The sequence below is a fragment of the Rhinatrema bivittatum genome, chromosome 18 (genome assembly GCF_901001135.1).
Source record: "Rhinatrema bivittatum chromosome 18, aRhiBiv1.1, whole genome shotgun sequence".
In the NCBI taxonomy this organism is placed as follows: domain Eukaryota; kingdom Metazoa; phylum Chordata; class Amphibia; order Gymnophiona; family Rhinatrematidae; genus Rhinatrema; species Rhinatrema bivittatum.
Window position 1 is genome coordinate 55,410,617 of NC_042632.1, and position 15,559 is coordinate 55,426,175.

A 15,559-nucleotide genomic window follows, 5' to 3' on the forward strand; every position below is an offset into this window, starting at 1 on the left:
ACAGATTTGGCTTGCAGACTATTGAAAATCATCTACAGTGGCTTCTAGGCATCTCTTGTTGGCTAGCATTGTGGGGTTGTGGTAGGGTGACGTGAGGAAAGGCTCATAGCCGGGGGGCATGATAGCCAGAAAAATACAAAATAAATAAAATGGAGCCATTCTGCGGAGACACAGCCGAGGGCTGCCCTGCAAAATGAAGTCAGGATGGAGTTAGGCAGCTCTGTAACATCAGCCTCATCCATATGACGGATTTTTTTCTTAGTTCCCATTCACATTGATTTTACAAGGGTCTAAACTCAGCATCGACCAGTTAGGCATGTTTTCACAACTTGCTCCTAAGTTAGAGAAAATAAATCTAGATTCAGGATTGTTTCAGCTAGGCCAGTAAGCATCTTACTCTGGAAGGAAATAAACATTTCCTCTCAGCCATCATCTGGGTCTCAGCTGTAGCAGAGGCACAAAAACCAGTTCTGGAAGATGGACTGGGCTTGTGAGAGATGGAAGCACAATAAACAGAAAAAGCAAGAGTTACATATTGATTTTATGCCCTTGGAAGCGATAAAATCTGAATTCTTGACTAGGCAGGACCCAGGGGGACCGTCTCCCTTGGAAAAGGGGCCTAATTAAGACTTCATAGCAGCTCAGTCCCATACAGTCCTTCCAATTATAAAATAACTGTAATGCCAAAGACATAATTTCCATAAGAAAACTGTAAATAGTCTCCCATAGTCCTTCTAAGTGAGAGGTTGCCCATGGAACCAAACTCAATATCCCGCTTTCTCTCTTTTGCACTGAGCTGAGCTAGACTAATTCAAGAATGAATGAATGAATGAATGAATGAATGAATGAGCGGCAGTCACAAAGTGAATACTGGATCGAGCCCTCACATCCTGCGTCTGTACTGCTCTGAGCAAATATTACTTATTGGATACTCAGTTGACATCAAACATATTTCCATTTAGAAAATGCTTCCAGAGATGATAAACCTCGGCCCCACCTTCATTTTTTAAATTAATTCTTTGCATTTATATTCCCCAACTGCCAGGTACTTCTTGGCCACTGTCAGAGACAGGATGCTCGGCTCCATGGACCTTTGGTCTGACCCAGGAGTAACTTCATGTGTCCTGCTTTTCCCCAGTGAGGGCTCAAAGTGGTGCACAACAAATTTAAAACATCAGAACACAAATACACAGTAAAAGCAAACTACATAATAAATAACAATTTATGTATTTTAAAAATGTCTAGCTCGCACAATCTGATATTCTTGGCGAGGCACAACTACAAACCTCTGTAAAGTTGTAAGCCAACAAATAAGCAAAATGCATAAAATAGGTGTCAAGGGCCTGAAGAAACAAAGTAACTTTCAAAATCTTTCCTGAATAGCAATAGCTGTGACACTGGCCGGATCCCTCTAGATAAGTGATTCCGTAGAAACGCCACGCTAACTGAGAAGAGCCACTGACATGAGCAAGCTTGCCTGGCCTCCGCCTAAGATGGAACCTGTAAGAGGCCCTGGGATATAGTCTAACAATGTATCTGAGGAATAACGGGTCCAAATCATGCAAGCGTGAACCCTAACGTGTATCAGTAATCAGAACTGGCATAATACATCCCCTGCCGTCACGGCCTATCAGTAGCCAGGGAGCTGCAGTTTGCAACATTGCAAATCAGCGAGTGCTTCCTTCAGGAAGAGCTAGCTTGACGGGCACCTAACTGCACACAGGACCCCCACGCTCTCTGGCTTTTGGGAGTTTACGGTGCTCTTCCCCCACCTTACAAGTCTGCATCTATCTGAGCAGCTTCTGCTCTCTCCTTTGTCAAGGGCCCTTGCATGGAATCAGAGCTTTGGGAATAATCACAGAAGCGCACAGTAACGTCCCACATTTAAAATCAATTAGAAAGGTTGTCTTGCGTTTCCTGGACAGATTCTACCTCCCCCCACTCCCCCAGAGAAGCACATATTACACAGCGAAAGGCAGCGGAGGGAGAGAGAGAGAGAGAACAGGGCCAAGCAAAGGGACTGTTAGTGTTACTACCTCTCTTAAGGAAAGATGACGCTCGCTGGACAAACCCTGATGAAGGAAAAAAATGAAGGAAAAAAGCATGGGTGAGAAGAAATAATCTGAAATAACCTGGATCTCCATCAACGCTGACATAGCCAACACATTATGCCCCACAATAAAAAAGGAAATCAGATCATCTACTAAACAAAATGCTCCTTGGTACACCCCCGAACTGAAAACATCCAAACGAATGCTCAGACAAACCGAAAAACAATGGAGACGAACACCTACACCAAACCTGAAAGACAAATATAGAACACTTCTACACAAATATACAGCTGACCTCAACACAGCAAAGCGCAATTTCTACACATCCAGAATTCATGAATACCAATTCAACCCGAGGACCCTCTTCTCATACGTCAAAGAACTCACCAACCCAATCCAGAATGACACAATGCCAAACTCCAACAACATCTCCAGTGACAAACTAGCTCAATTCTTCAAGGACAAAGTCGACAACATCATTGCCAAGATTCCCCATTCCCACAACGACTCAACAAATATCCCTCCTCCCATCCACATTTGGACCCAATTCACTCCTGTTGCATCTACAGAAATTGAACCCTTCATCAAAAAAACCAAACCAGCATCCCACCCCGTAGACTCCATCCCCATCAAAACCCTAAAACTCATCAGAGAGATTATTGCCAAACCTATAACCCAAATCATCAACCTATCCCTCGAACAAGGAATCTTCCCAGACAAACTCAAAAACGCCATCATCAAACCTATCATAAAAAAACCGCAACTCGACAAATCTGATCCTGCAAACTACAGACCAGTCTCCAACCTCCCATTCCTAGCAAAAATCATCGAGAAAACTGTCAACAATCAACTCACAGACCACCTCGACGCCCACAATCTTCTCCATCCAACACAGCACGGCTTCAGAAAACTCTACAGCACAGAAACTCTCCTCCTCTCCCTCACCGACACCATCCTCAGAGGCCGAGACAGTGGCAAGACATTTCTACTGATCCTCCTCGATATATCAGCCGCATTTGACACCATCAACCACAGAACTCTCCTCACCAGACTTAAAGAGATCGGTCTGCAAGACACTACACTCAACTGGTTCAAATCATACCTCTCTAACAGATCCTTCATTGTCAAGACAAACTCTTCTGAATCCTCCCAAGTGCCCCTCACCCATGGCGTCCCTCAAGGTTCTTCACTATCCTCGACCCTCTTCAACATCTACCTCCTCCCACTATGCAAATACCTCTCTGATGCCAACCTCACCTACTTCGTTTATGCAGACGACATTCAAATTCTCCTCCCCATCACCAAATCCATTGAACTCACCATGGAAAGATGGAACAAACTCAGTTCAAATTTATCTCAACTGCTATCACAACTATCTCTCTGCCTCAACCAAGCCAAAACAGAAATCATTCACATCCAGGACGACCGTCCCGCTTCCCCCCTCGAGAGCACCCCCTCAAACAACACAGGAAGCGCAAACAACACTGGGATGCCAAACTTATCAAGAACCTCACTCACACCATCCACAAAAAACCTAGGAGTAACCATCGACAGCCAACTCAACTTTAAACGACACATCTCCAATATAATCAAAGATGGATTTTTCAAACTTCAAACACTTAAAAAACTCAAACCTCTCCTCCAACTGCATGATTTCCGAACAGTACTACAATCAATTATTTTCTCAAAACTCGACTACTGCAACTCCCTCCTCCTTGGACTTCCTGAAATCCACATCAAGCCCCTCCAAGTTCTACAAAACGCCGCCGCCAGAATTATCACCAATCACAGAAAATCCTCCCACATCACACCCACTCTCAAAGACCTCCACTGGCTGCCCATCACACAAAGAATCCAGTATAAAACCCTCACCCTTCTTCACAAAAAAAATAAACAACAACAGAATGGTCTGGCTAAACAACAACATCCAACCATATTTCACACAAAGAAATCTCAGATCCACCAACTCAGGTCTCCTCTCCATCCCAACTCTTAAAAATGCTCACCTCAATACAACACGCAAACGAGCCATTACAATAGCTGGCCCTACCCTCTGGAACTCCCTCCCCCCACAGCTCAGAAACGAACCCTCACCGCAAGTCTTTAAAAAACAGCTCAAAACATGGCTGTTCTTGAAAGCATTCCCTCCTGAACCCCAACATCCTATAATAAACGCTCTTGAAAGCCTTACCGCATAACTTCTACTCTGCATGAACGCATAACCCCTCCCCCCTCCTCTATCCTCCCTTTTCCCTGTCCCCCACCCTTCTCGTAACCTCCCTCTTCCCTGTCCCCCACCCTACTCATAACCAAGTCATATTGTACATATTGTATATAGGCTATTTGCCATTTCTATATACCCACTAATATTTAATTCTAATTTTATTCATATGTTACAATGTTCCTTATATTTATTGTTTAATCAACTGTTCTCTTGTTACAATGTAAAATAGGGCAGCTCCGGCTCTATTCAACCTGTTTTCTGGAAACCGATGTGATATCTCGATCGAATGTCGGTATACAAAAGAAATAAATAAATAAATAAATAAATAATGAGCGAGAACAATGAATGAGATGGCTTAGATCATTAAAATAAAATTCAGAGGTGTGCGCGTGCAAGACCAGCCTTAGCTCTGTCATGGGCCTTGCATGCAAGTGTTACCCCTATCGCATTCTCCTCCTCCTCGCTAACTGCCTCTGGAGCTCCCCACCAGCGCATAGCAATAAGCAGGTGGCCCCCGCAGAGCTGCACGGAGCGGGGACACACGCGAATGAAAGCTGTCGCCTCCTAAAAGGGAACCACCTGAAACAAAACGCCAACATTTCCTCTTCTTCCAGAAATAAAGGACAAGAGTGGACGAAATGTTGGCTTTGTTTTCTGCTCCTCCAGAGAATATCCCGGGAATGGCTCCCTGCTGCCATTTCTTGTGGGTACAGCCCAGACGCCTCATTCAGCATGGTGAGGGCACTGCTGAACTTGGCATCGCTGGACGTAGCCACTGGATTTTGCCTTATCCTAATAAAGCCCAAACTCTTAAAAAACATGAATCATTTCCCATGTTCCACTCCTCTGGAAGTGCACTGCAGAATAACTTGAGATAGGATCTTGTGAGGTTGCAACCTACAATACTGTCGCACATGGGGACGCCCTGGAGATTCTGCAGCCTACGCAGCCACACATTAATCAAGTTAGACAACCAACTCTGCATCCCTCTCCCACACACGGCACACACGGAGAGAGATGTACAGAGAAGTGCACACTCGCACGATGACACATGCACATAGAGAAACGTGCATGCCCACGGGCACAGAGACACGTGCATACTGAACTCTGACACACGGACAAAGACTCGTGTAGAGATGACAGTATTAAAATAAACAAGCGGCAAAAATAAGTTTTAAAAGTTGTGGGGCTCATGTCCAGTAAGATGGGTAGTGGACAAGTTACGGGGTAAAGTTAGCCGGATTACGTGTCCCGTGCATTCAGTGGGAAACGTCTCACTGAATATACAAATGGAGACATTAAATACCTAACCAGCTGTGTCTGAAACAGGGCTACAGTTATCCGGCTAACTTGGCCAGATGTAGCCGAAAGTCAGGAAAGTTAGTGGGATAACTTAGCTCCTCTCCAAAATGTCCCGCAACTTCTTTTTTTTTTTTATCAGGCCAGATTTTGGCCAGATGATGACTTATGTGGTAAAATGTAGCTGGATAAGGGGCTGATTATCGAAATCTTACCATTTAGTTAGAAAAAACTTTAAGCTATCCGTCAATATTGACCTCTAGATTTAAAATTGCAGCTAGGCACAGATAAAACAATGTATTTTATACTTAGAGACAGATATTTAGATTTAATAATACAAATGATCTTACCAGATTTCTTCTTGCCAAGGGCCTCCCTGAAACAAAAGAAAGAAAAGTTGAGGAATGTTCTGAGCAGCGATTCCTCACCCAGGAAACGATCTTACACTGTTTACACCTGAAAAGCAGAGCTTTACATTGCAGGACATGGATCAGAACCAATACCCCAAAGTGCTCAGACTCTGGATTATTTTGCTGCTGGAGGAGATGAGCAGAACATTTCCCATACCAGGGGAACCCACATCCTTTACCTAAGAAGCGCCATGCCGGGTCAGACCCAGGTCCATCGAGCCCAGCATCCTGCCTCTGACCGTGGCCAATCCAGGTCAAGGTAGATGCCATGAAGAAGGTCAAATTCCCGTTACTCACTCCCAGCGATGGCCATGGCTTTCTTTAGCCTCCCTGGCTAATAATGCGTCATGGACTTTTCCTCCGGGAACTTGTCCAAACCTCGTTTAAACCCCGCTATTTGCAGCACATCGTTCATGACAGAGCACTGTGAATGCCTGAGAACTCTGGCAAGGCCTGATACAAGCGGAGATTGTACAAACGCCCTATATATACATCTCTAGCAGCACCCCCGCCCTCCACTATTGTATTGCAAATCCCCAGCGAAGCACCTACCTACCCCATTCCAACACAGAGCCTCCTATGCAGCTCTCCCCATGCCCATGCATGCGAGCCTGACTTGCAGTATATTCTGCTCCGCTAGTAACAAAAGCCATTCCCCAACCTGCACCACACACACGGCCTGCGATGTGCTCTCATCTTTAAACAAAACCTTTCCCCTCTGAAATGACATAACACTTCTTTTTGCTTTCTTTCATTTCTGTGGGTTTATTTTTTTTTTTTGTAAGGAGACACTAAAATGCAGAAACAAAATGAAAATTCTGCCTCCGAAAAATAGTAAATTAAGAAATAAAAACAAAACAAAACAAAAGGGTTCCCCATGCACACCCCTAAGCAACCCTTGCTGCCCCTCATCCCTCTGCTGCAGCGACATCAGCAACTCATTTACACCGGGGAGAGAGGAGACCAGGCCTCCCCCGAATCAGGCAGGAAGCTTCTCTCGTTCTTTGGGCAAGGTCCCAAACAGATTTTTGTCCCCAGTGGGGTTGGGTGGCAGCGCCCCTCCACCTCCCCCACTGCACAGAAATGCCGCCTCACGCCTCCTAAAAATAATTTGATTAGATACCACGAGAGCCGAGACTCCCGAGAGAGTGAGAGGCCGTGATGTACTCTGTGTTCTCCTGCGCGACTGCACCTCCCTCTCTGATTTTGGCCATGCACGATGGCAGATGGCTTTCTTTATTCCCTGGTCCTGAGCCCAAGATAGTGACATCACCAGATACTGTACAGGCTCAAGGGAGTTGCACAGGCCTACACAGCCTCATTAAGAAAAACAGCATGGAAAAAACCTCTGCAGCCTACAGAAGCTCAAATTTCACCTCTTCGTGTAACAAGGACTCTTGCCAGGGAAGTCAAAGATGGTAAGAGCCTTTTCTTCTAAGAAAATGGTAGCCCAGTGCATCCTGATCTGCACAATGGTGCCTGTACGTTTGCTGGTTATTATATCCGAAAGGATGACGACAGACCTAGCGCAAAGCTGGTCTGCTGACATGAGGGGAATGATCCGTTTTCAGTGCCTCTCCAATTTTTCTCCTGTCCCTGCTGCTATCACACACACACACACACACACTTGGTGCAGTAAGAGGCTACCATGGCCCCTTTAGTGATCCTGATTAAAATCAAGTGTTTAAAAATATAAGCAACTGGAGAGCACTCTCTCCGTCCTTCACCTCCTCTCCTAGCTGTCATGCTCTGATCTCTGGTTGGGGACATTAGAACTGGCTGCGTTAGAAGATTTTTCCCAATTTGTGCGCTAAAAAAAGAAAGCTTCCTTTACAAATTATTTAGAAACAAATACTGAGGCTTAGCGGTTACAGGACTGGGCTGTCAAACTTGGAGCATAACGTTCAGATCTCAGTGCTGCCTCTCCTCACTGTGTTTCTCTATACTATAATTCAGAGTTTTTGCATAGATACAGTACTCACTTGCCTTTTAACCTTTGCAACCCTCCCACCCTATGAGTCTTATTGCAGAGCTGCAAAAGACAAGCATGGTTCTCCGATAGGAGAGTCATTGGGGAAGGAACAACAATGCTACTGGTGTTTTTCAAGCCTCCAGACTATAGAAAAAAATAAGCATGTGTGCCCATGTTTCCCCTTTAGAGTTGCGTAAAGCCATTATGCATTTGTCTTCGGCAGAAGTCCCAGCTCTAACAGGTACCAGGTTGGTGCAAGAGTTATTCTGATCTGCTGGCCCCTTTGCTACTTGAGTTTTTCAGTTTTCTGAGGTCTTCAGGTGCCTCGTTGGATAATTTACTAGCTGTCAATATTGCAATGATCCCCCAAGACTGGAAAAGATGAAATGGGGCGCAGCTCATATGGCCAATGTCATTGATTAATGCGGACTTCAAGATCTTTGCCAAAATACTCCAATGGCGAATGCAGAATACAATATTGTCTTTGAGCTCTCTAGCTGGACGAGAGTAAAATAAGCAAACAAAGGGGTCTAACATAGGAGAGGTTGTCCATAACGAATATTCACCGCGTCTTCTATATCCTGAAATGGGCAAATATCCATTTCCTGACAAATGTATTCGCTGGATTAAAGCATTATGTTCTACTCCAAGGACTGGGATACTCATTAATGGTCTTCCTTCCTCCTTATTTCATATATTGATACATGGTGACTCTATCACAAAAAATCTTGCTTTATTGCATCCCACATGATCAATTACAAATCTGACTGGTTCCCAATAGGACCCAAGTTTATCCTGATTTAAGGGGCATGTTTCTTCGATGGTGATGCTTTAGCATCTTGTCAGAATGATATGTGAATCAAATGTTTTGAATGTCAGTCAGTTTCAATTGTTTTCATGGTTATTGTCTATCCCCAAGAAATAAAGGATTATTTTAAAAATGGTTTAAAAGCTAAGTCCGTCATCTTGGTCTGTGTGGTAACATTTGAAAGTGGCTCTTTGATATGTTCTAGTTATCTTTCCAAACCCTATCTCCTGCTCCAATGTCGTGACCCACCACAGAACTCTGCAGGAGTTTTTTTTCATCCAGCAGTTTCCTCCTTTTTCTTTGGGCCTCCAATTCAGTGCATGGATGTGTAGGCTCCTGTTTCTTAAACCAAAAATACAAGTCCATGAATGCAATCACAGTAATATCAGGACTGGCTTAGCTTCTTGCTACTGACATGACAGAATGCTCTCCACTGGTGAAGTGTCTCTGCGACACTACCAGGGACCCTGAATTCCTAACAGGTCATCGGGATTATTCGCAAGACTGTAAACCCAACTCAACGCCCCCCACCCCTTCCAAGATCAGGTCAATTCCTGTCTGTGGCTGGTTCAACTCCAGACTAAAAAACAACTCTATCCCAAGCTGTCTGGGCCTCCATATTCCCATCTATCTTCTTCAGATTGTTCTTAATTGTAATGAAGTTCCCGAACCAAAATAGGAAATTCCTGGCAGGTCACCAACTCAAACACTCTCCATCCCACTCCTTCCAGGGAAACAACCTGGGCCAGCCAAGGAGAGTGAAATGATATCAGGTCTCAGAATCAAGTCATTAGCAGAATGAAAGGCCACATCCCAGTTGCTTGGGGTTAAGCCAAGCCATCAAAAGCAACTTTTTAACTCAGCAGAGAGAACAGAATTACTCTTGTCTTCATCAGCGTAAAATCATCTTTCAAATGTAGGGTTGTTTATTTTGGTTTTTTTTCCCAAACCTCTGGCTCTCTTTCGGTGCCTTATCTAATTTATGAGCTCGGAAATCCTTCCCAATCCAAATAAGAGAGCGATATTTCAAGGGCCTCGCACGTCTCATCCCTACTTCATGTCCCTCTCTATGACCTGGCAGGATATCAAAAGGCAACAAATAAAGGCTTAAACTTCCTGCCAGAGGAGAATCAAGGTCTTTTATTAATTAACATTTGAAATTGCAGCTAATAAATATCTCATGAATGTGAAATACACAGCAAATACCCTTGAAATGTCCCCAGCAGCTATCTGCTAAATGTGAAGTGAAGAAAGAAACGTAGAGAAAGGTTACAGCTCCCCTTCTCTTGCCAGCTATCGGCAGCAGGAGTGCTCAGTCAGTTGGACTCATCAAGGGGTGGAACGTTCTAGTATCATGGCTTGCAGAATGGATGGGAAATGTCCAGTGGGATTCGTCATTATTGTTACGGGGCCGTGGCGGCTTCTAGTTCACACACAGCTTTATAAAAGGTGCGCAAATGGAGAATTAAAGCTGAGTGTTGTGGTAGACCAAACGTCTCTGGGCTACTAAAGATTGTCCTACTTAATTTAACATATAAGGAAGATTCAATGGTAGAGAAATGCATCTCTCTGAAATCTGTGTCTCAAATTCTTTATTACCCAGCACCCCAGACCAGTCTGTGCCAGTTAAAGACCCGTAGTGGGAGTGTGCAGGCAATAGCGCCAAGGAAAGCTTTAAATCTCTTTGTGCAGAACATTGGGCCAGTCCAGATTTTTACTATGACCCTAATTAACCAGACCTGAAGAAAAGATAAATTCTTATAGGTTTAAAAAAAACAAAAAACTTTAGGCATGTCTGGACTCCAAGTAAAGGCTGAGATAACTAAAGAAAAAGAAAAAAGTGCTAAGCTCGGGAGTTTTAAAGTATTCCCTGTATTGTGACTGCTCCCTGACTGACTGGTCACAGCAAGCAAAGAAAGGAGCAAACCACAACCCCCACCAGTAAAACAGGAATTGCTTGAGTGTTCAAAGCTGACTGCTGAAGATTTCTCAAACATTTCCTTTAATTCACGTACGAGCCACAGCGGCTCATTTTTTTTTAATTTGGCATTTTAAAGGGGAGTTTACGCAAAGATGAACCAAACTCTGCAGGACAGATTACACCCCCCCCCCCCCCCACCAGCTTAAATTCTGGGTTGCACGTAAGGAAGCCTGAACAAAAGAAAGGTCACTGCCTCAGCGGCACACGCAGGCATGGAGACAATCAAGAAAGAAAAATGACAAGCGGCAATGCCATTAGATAATGAGGCGAGCCCGTGGAAGCACTCCGACTAATCAAATACATGAGGCTGCACAACAAGTAAGCAATGAACAGAAAGCTTAATAAAGAAGAAGAAGTAAACATGAAGAAAAGCGCCGAAGCAAGAAGCCAACAGGGCTGAGCAGTCTCCTCCGAGCAGTGGGCATGGCTCAGCTGGCACTGGCTCATGTACCAGAGCGTGACAGAGGACGTTTTTGCAGGACCGTGGGCACCTGACCTGGTGCTGATGGACGGCAAGCTTGGGTGCCTGGGAGTGCTGGGGCCAAGACGTTCTCCTCGACCAGCAAGCCTCTCAGAGCCTCCAAAAAATGGCCAGAAACAACGGATGATGGGAGGTTTTCAGCCTCCCCCCCCTCCCCCCCTCTACAGGAAGTTAATCGCTAACCACTGCACCATAAATATTGTGGAAACAGAAATGAAGACCGGTCACTCATCAAGCCTTGAAATTCAGAAGCTGCCATTACCAGCTTCCTGCACAGCAGATCCAAGAGCTTCCCAAACCTGACCTGGTCACCCATCGCCACTGTCAGGAGATCCACAATGAATCTGCATGAGATGGATCTGCATACACTGGAGACCCAGTATACACAAATTTGTCTCATGCATGATCTCGGCCGTGAAGTCACCAGGACGGGTCTGGGAAGTCTGAGCTAGGAATCATTAACCATCATGAATCCGGGGAGGTCCCCTGATACAGGGAATAAAGAAGCCCCATCAGTCACTTGTAATTAGTCAGCACTCGGTTCCTCAATCTCAGGAGGAACCAAAGAGTCTAAATACAGAGCAGGGAACAGGACAAGGTCAGGGAAGTGGGAGAGGTAGGAGACGAGATACTAAAAGTGTACGGGGAGCTGGAAGGGGCCGAGAGAAAGAGGGGGAGGGGGTGTGGAAGGGATAAATGGGATAGAGAGAGTTAAGAGGCAGCGAGCAGTGGCATTTGTGATTTGGGTATTAATCCTCCGGCCATGCTGTTTATTTCACTGGAGCTCTGCTGGCCGGCACTCAGAATCACAAGACCCACACCCTGCAGAGTTGTGCAAGACGCGGGATTCACTCCCAGCATTCCTGGCTGGGAGCTGGAACACATTCATCATGGGCTGTTACTGGAGGACACCGGTCCGACCCGGGCTGTTCCTCTCACTGACCTGCAGTGGGCAGTCTGAGGTCATGCAACCTTCCTGTGAGAAGCACACTCTTCCTCTCTCTGTGCTGCTGATAAAATAGTCCCACACCATTGCTAAATCAGATCTTATTCTTGAAATTAATAACTTGGCAGTAAATAATCAAACATTTTACCTGCTGCATTCGCACCAATAGTTTTGCCCTGATTATTGCTCCCCTAAAACTACCTGCACAAATGTGCAACTGTTTTTTATTTGGGTACCTTTTTTTTAATGTGTGGTTTTGAATATTCAAAACTATGCATACAGTTGCCTCTCCTTCCAACCTAGCCCAGCCCTCAGGAACACCTATAAAATCTGCATATACTGCTTTGAAAACACACACGCTGACTTGTACCTGTGCAGACGGTGGGGAACGATCAAACAATGTTTTACCTGCAGAAATGCAGATCCCAAAAAGGACCAGCATCATCTGAATGAAGAACAGCTAAGGCTCTGATGCCATCAGCTCAGCACTAGGACAATGTGACAGGCCAGATCTAAGCACACTTTTGCTCACTGTGACGTTAAGTAGTAAGGGGTGAATTTGAACCCGGGTCTCCAGGTTTTGCCCACACACACACGGAGACTCACTCTTTGGGTGGATTCAGGTCCTCGGGCCTCATCTCAAAGAACTGTACGACATCCTCACACTGAGAGATGTACGGCGGCAGCTGGATGAGTGCCTGGAGAGAGAGGGAGAGAGATCGGAACTTTAAGACATCAAGGACACAAATCTGGATGAGTATCACAGGATACAGCCATTTGCAAAAATACATTTTTTTTTTTTGCACCTACAGCTCATCCGATGTGTGTTTGATCGCATGCACCATCCAACGGGTACTGCGGTGGTTCCAAGTCAGTGAGCAGTTGAGCTGGTGCTGCCTTCATGCTGCTTTTTTTTTTACTTCTTGTCTGGAACTTTGCGCGCTCCAGGAGAAAGTTGAGCACGTAAGCACACATTACAAATTAAGCAGAAGTCAGATAGGACAACTGGAGGCCAGCTTGTCAAGAATTACTCCAAACTCCCAGCTGTGAAAAGCATTCCAGTCACAAGGCTGGTGTTACTGTCCACTGCTTTGAAATCTGGGCTAATCTAGCCAAGTGTCCAAGCACACCATATACTTTTCTAGATCTGTAGGGAATGTGAGTGTAAAGAAACCCCTTTCTGACAGCACAGTACTCGGTCCCATGGCTTTGCACAGTTGCAAGCTAAAGACATTGATTACGGTACTTATGGATCAGGAGCTGTGCTGAGTGCAGGTTTCCTCACAGCCTGCCCAGCCCTAGCCAAGTTTAGAAGGGTAACAGAAGGGCTATAAATCATGCCCATGACAGAACTGAGCAATTTAATAACATCTGAAAAGGAGGTAAAGCTCCTGGCCCTGTGGTCTGCCTGCAGCAGCACAATGGATCCTAGTGCAGAAGATCCCAATAAGCTGGAGTTTCCCCCGTTCCTTTGGGCAGTAAGCTGCAGAGATGATGTGAATGGGGAGGGGAGAGAAAAGGGGGTAGGCAGGGGTGAGAAGTGGGAGAGGAGGTGGGGCTGAGAGCAAGTGCTTCCCTGCAGGAGGGATGTTGCCCTGTTCAGCTTCAGAATGGCTTTCTCTTCCATCCCTCCACCAGAAAAGGCGTCCAGACACCCAGGAAAAATCCTGAAATGCAAGGGAGGGGAAGGTGAGATAAAAATGCAATTTTTCATGGGCAGTAGCCTACTAAGCACTGTGGTGCATGCAGGCTCACAGGCACAATCCAGTTTTCAAAGGGAAACTCCCAGGAGAGTTTCCCTTTGAAAATCCTGTAGTGGACTAGTGCTGCAGGGAGTCTCTTATCCCAGGTACTTTGCAGAGTGCGCCAGGGTAACGAATGTACACAGACATCAAAATGAAATGGCTGCATGCATTTTAGGGGGCCTGCCCTAACCCCACCACTTTTCCCTGCACGGAAGCGTACGTGCGCACTTTTCCCTGCCGGTGGCTGCGGGGGCAGGGGGATACAGTTTTAAGAGGAAATAGCTGGGAGAAATGCCCCCATAGTCAGTACTGGGCAAGAGGGAGTGCGTGGCTGAGCGTCGAGCAGAGCTTCAGCCTCAGGATGCCCGGGTAAGAGACTCTGCACACAGAGCGGCAGAGCAGGAGATAATGATGGATGCAGCTTTAATTACACTCATTACAGAAGGCAAAAAAATACCCTGATTAAACTGATTGCAATCAGCCGCCTCTCTGATTAACAGGTTCATGTTTTCTGTGCTTGCAGCTTTATTTTTTTTTAATTTTTTGAAGTTCTTTACAGTCCTAATTGATTAATATAGAGCAACATCATAGTTAATGGAGGATAAAGATCAATCCACTTTACCGGGTTATTCTGGTCCACATCCCAGTTGGCAGCTGGAAAGGTTTGACAACTTATAGGATACCACATCTTATCCACGTCCACCACTACTCAGTTTATGTGGAACCAGAAGCCGTGGGCCTGCAGAGACCAGGGCTGGCCTGGATTTCAGAATATACACGAGATAGATTTGCATGAAATGGAGGAGGCAGCGCATGCACATTTATCTCATGCGTAGTCACTGTGGATATCCTCGGACCCAGACCTGAGGACCAGAGCTGGCCACCCCTGGAGTAGACCTTTACTAGACAGGAACCCTCAGCTGTCGCAGCTCCGTAGAAAAACCACATTTAGCCTAACCTTAAACCTGTGTTCCCTGGGTGGGCTTCAAGGACCCCGGCCGTATTCTGAAGAGATAAAGATGAATGCCTCCAAGGTCAGGACACACTGGGTTTCCTTTTCAACAGTCTGTCAGCTTTTAATGCACTTTGTTCCTGCAGTTAACCTTCGAGACACTGAGGTCACTGAGCCGGACCTTTTCACTGACCTCTCCAGGCCATTAGAGCCCCCCAGAGAGAAAGCAGCATCCAGAATCAGACTGAATGGAGAGATAGAGAGGGAGAGAAGCAGAACGGCGGGAAAGGAACGAGCAGGAGAGAGAAAGGCAGAGCCGGCCCAGAATTAGGGAGCTCTGCTGGTCTTGTATGGCTCAATCAGCTTTCTCAGACGAGTCAAGTCTCTTGCATCCTTCATGACAGAGCGTACGGATGGGTGCCAGGCTGGTGACGGCCTATCCACCGCCATTACTGGGACAAGGCTGACCAACGTGCTCAGAGGATGCCCGATGGCAGAGAAAAAGACCACACGGCCCCCCCCTGTCTGCAATCCCCCCCCCCCCCCCCAATCTTGTCCCATGCCTTCCTGGTCTCCAGCACCTCCACAGTGCGTCACAGTAAATGAAAGACATGGCCCCAAAGCCCCCTCCCTTTTTCGCACTGCCTCACGTCTTCTCGATTTCCGTTTATTTTTTGGCCCAGTCCTTTG

The 15,559-nt window shown here is 45.9% G+C and overlaps 1 protein-coding gene across 2 annotated transcripts in view; it reads right to left on the reverse strand.

The window, feature by feature from the left end:
* SH3PXD2B (SH3 and PX domains 2B) overlaps positions 1–15,559 on the reverse strand; it is a 111,954-nt gene that overhangs the window by 29,353 nt on the left and 67,042 nt on the right. Inside the window, exons 5-7 of one of the 2 annotated variants that reach the window (XM_029583349.1) lie at positions 12,779–12,870; positions 5,925–5,950; positions 2,037–2,072 (exon numbers count right to left, since the gene is read on the reverse strand). In XM_029583349.1, the coding sequence (XP_029439209.1) occupies positions 2,037–2,072; positions 5,925–5,950; positions 12,779–12,870 (154 nt within the window). The remainder of the gene's footprint in view (positions 1–2,036; positions 2,073–5,924; positions 5,951–12,778; positions 12,871–15,559) is intronic. The other variant, XM_029583350.1, reaches the window with a different exon arrangement.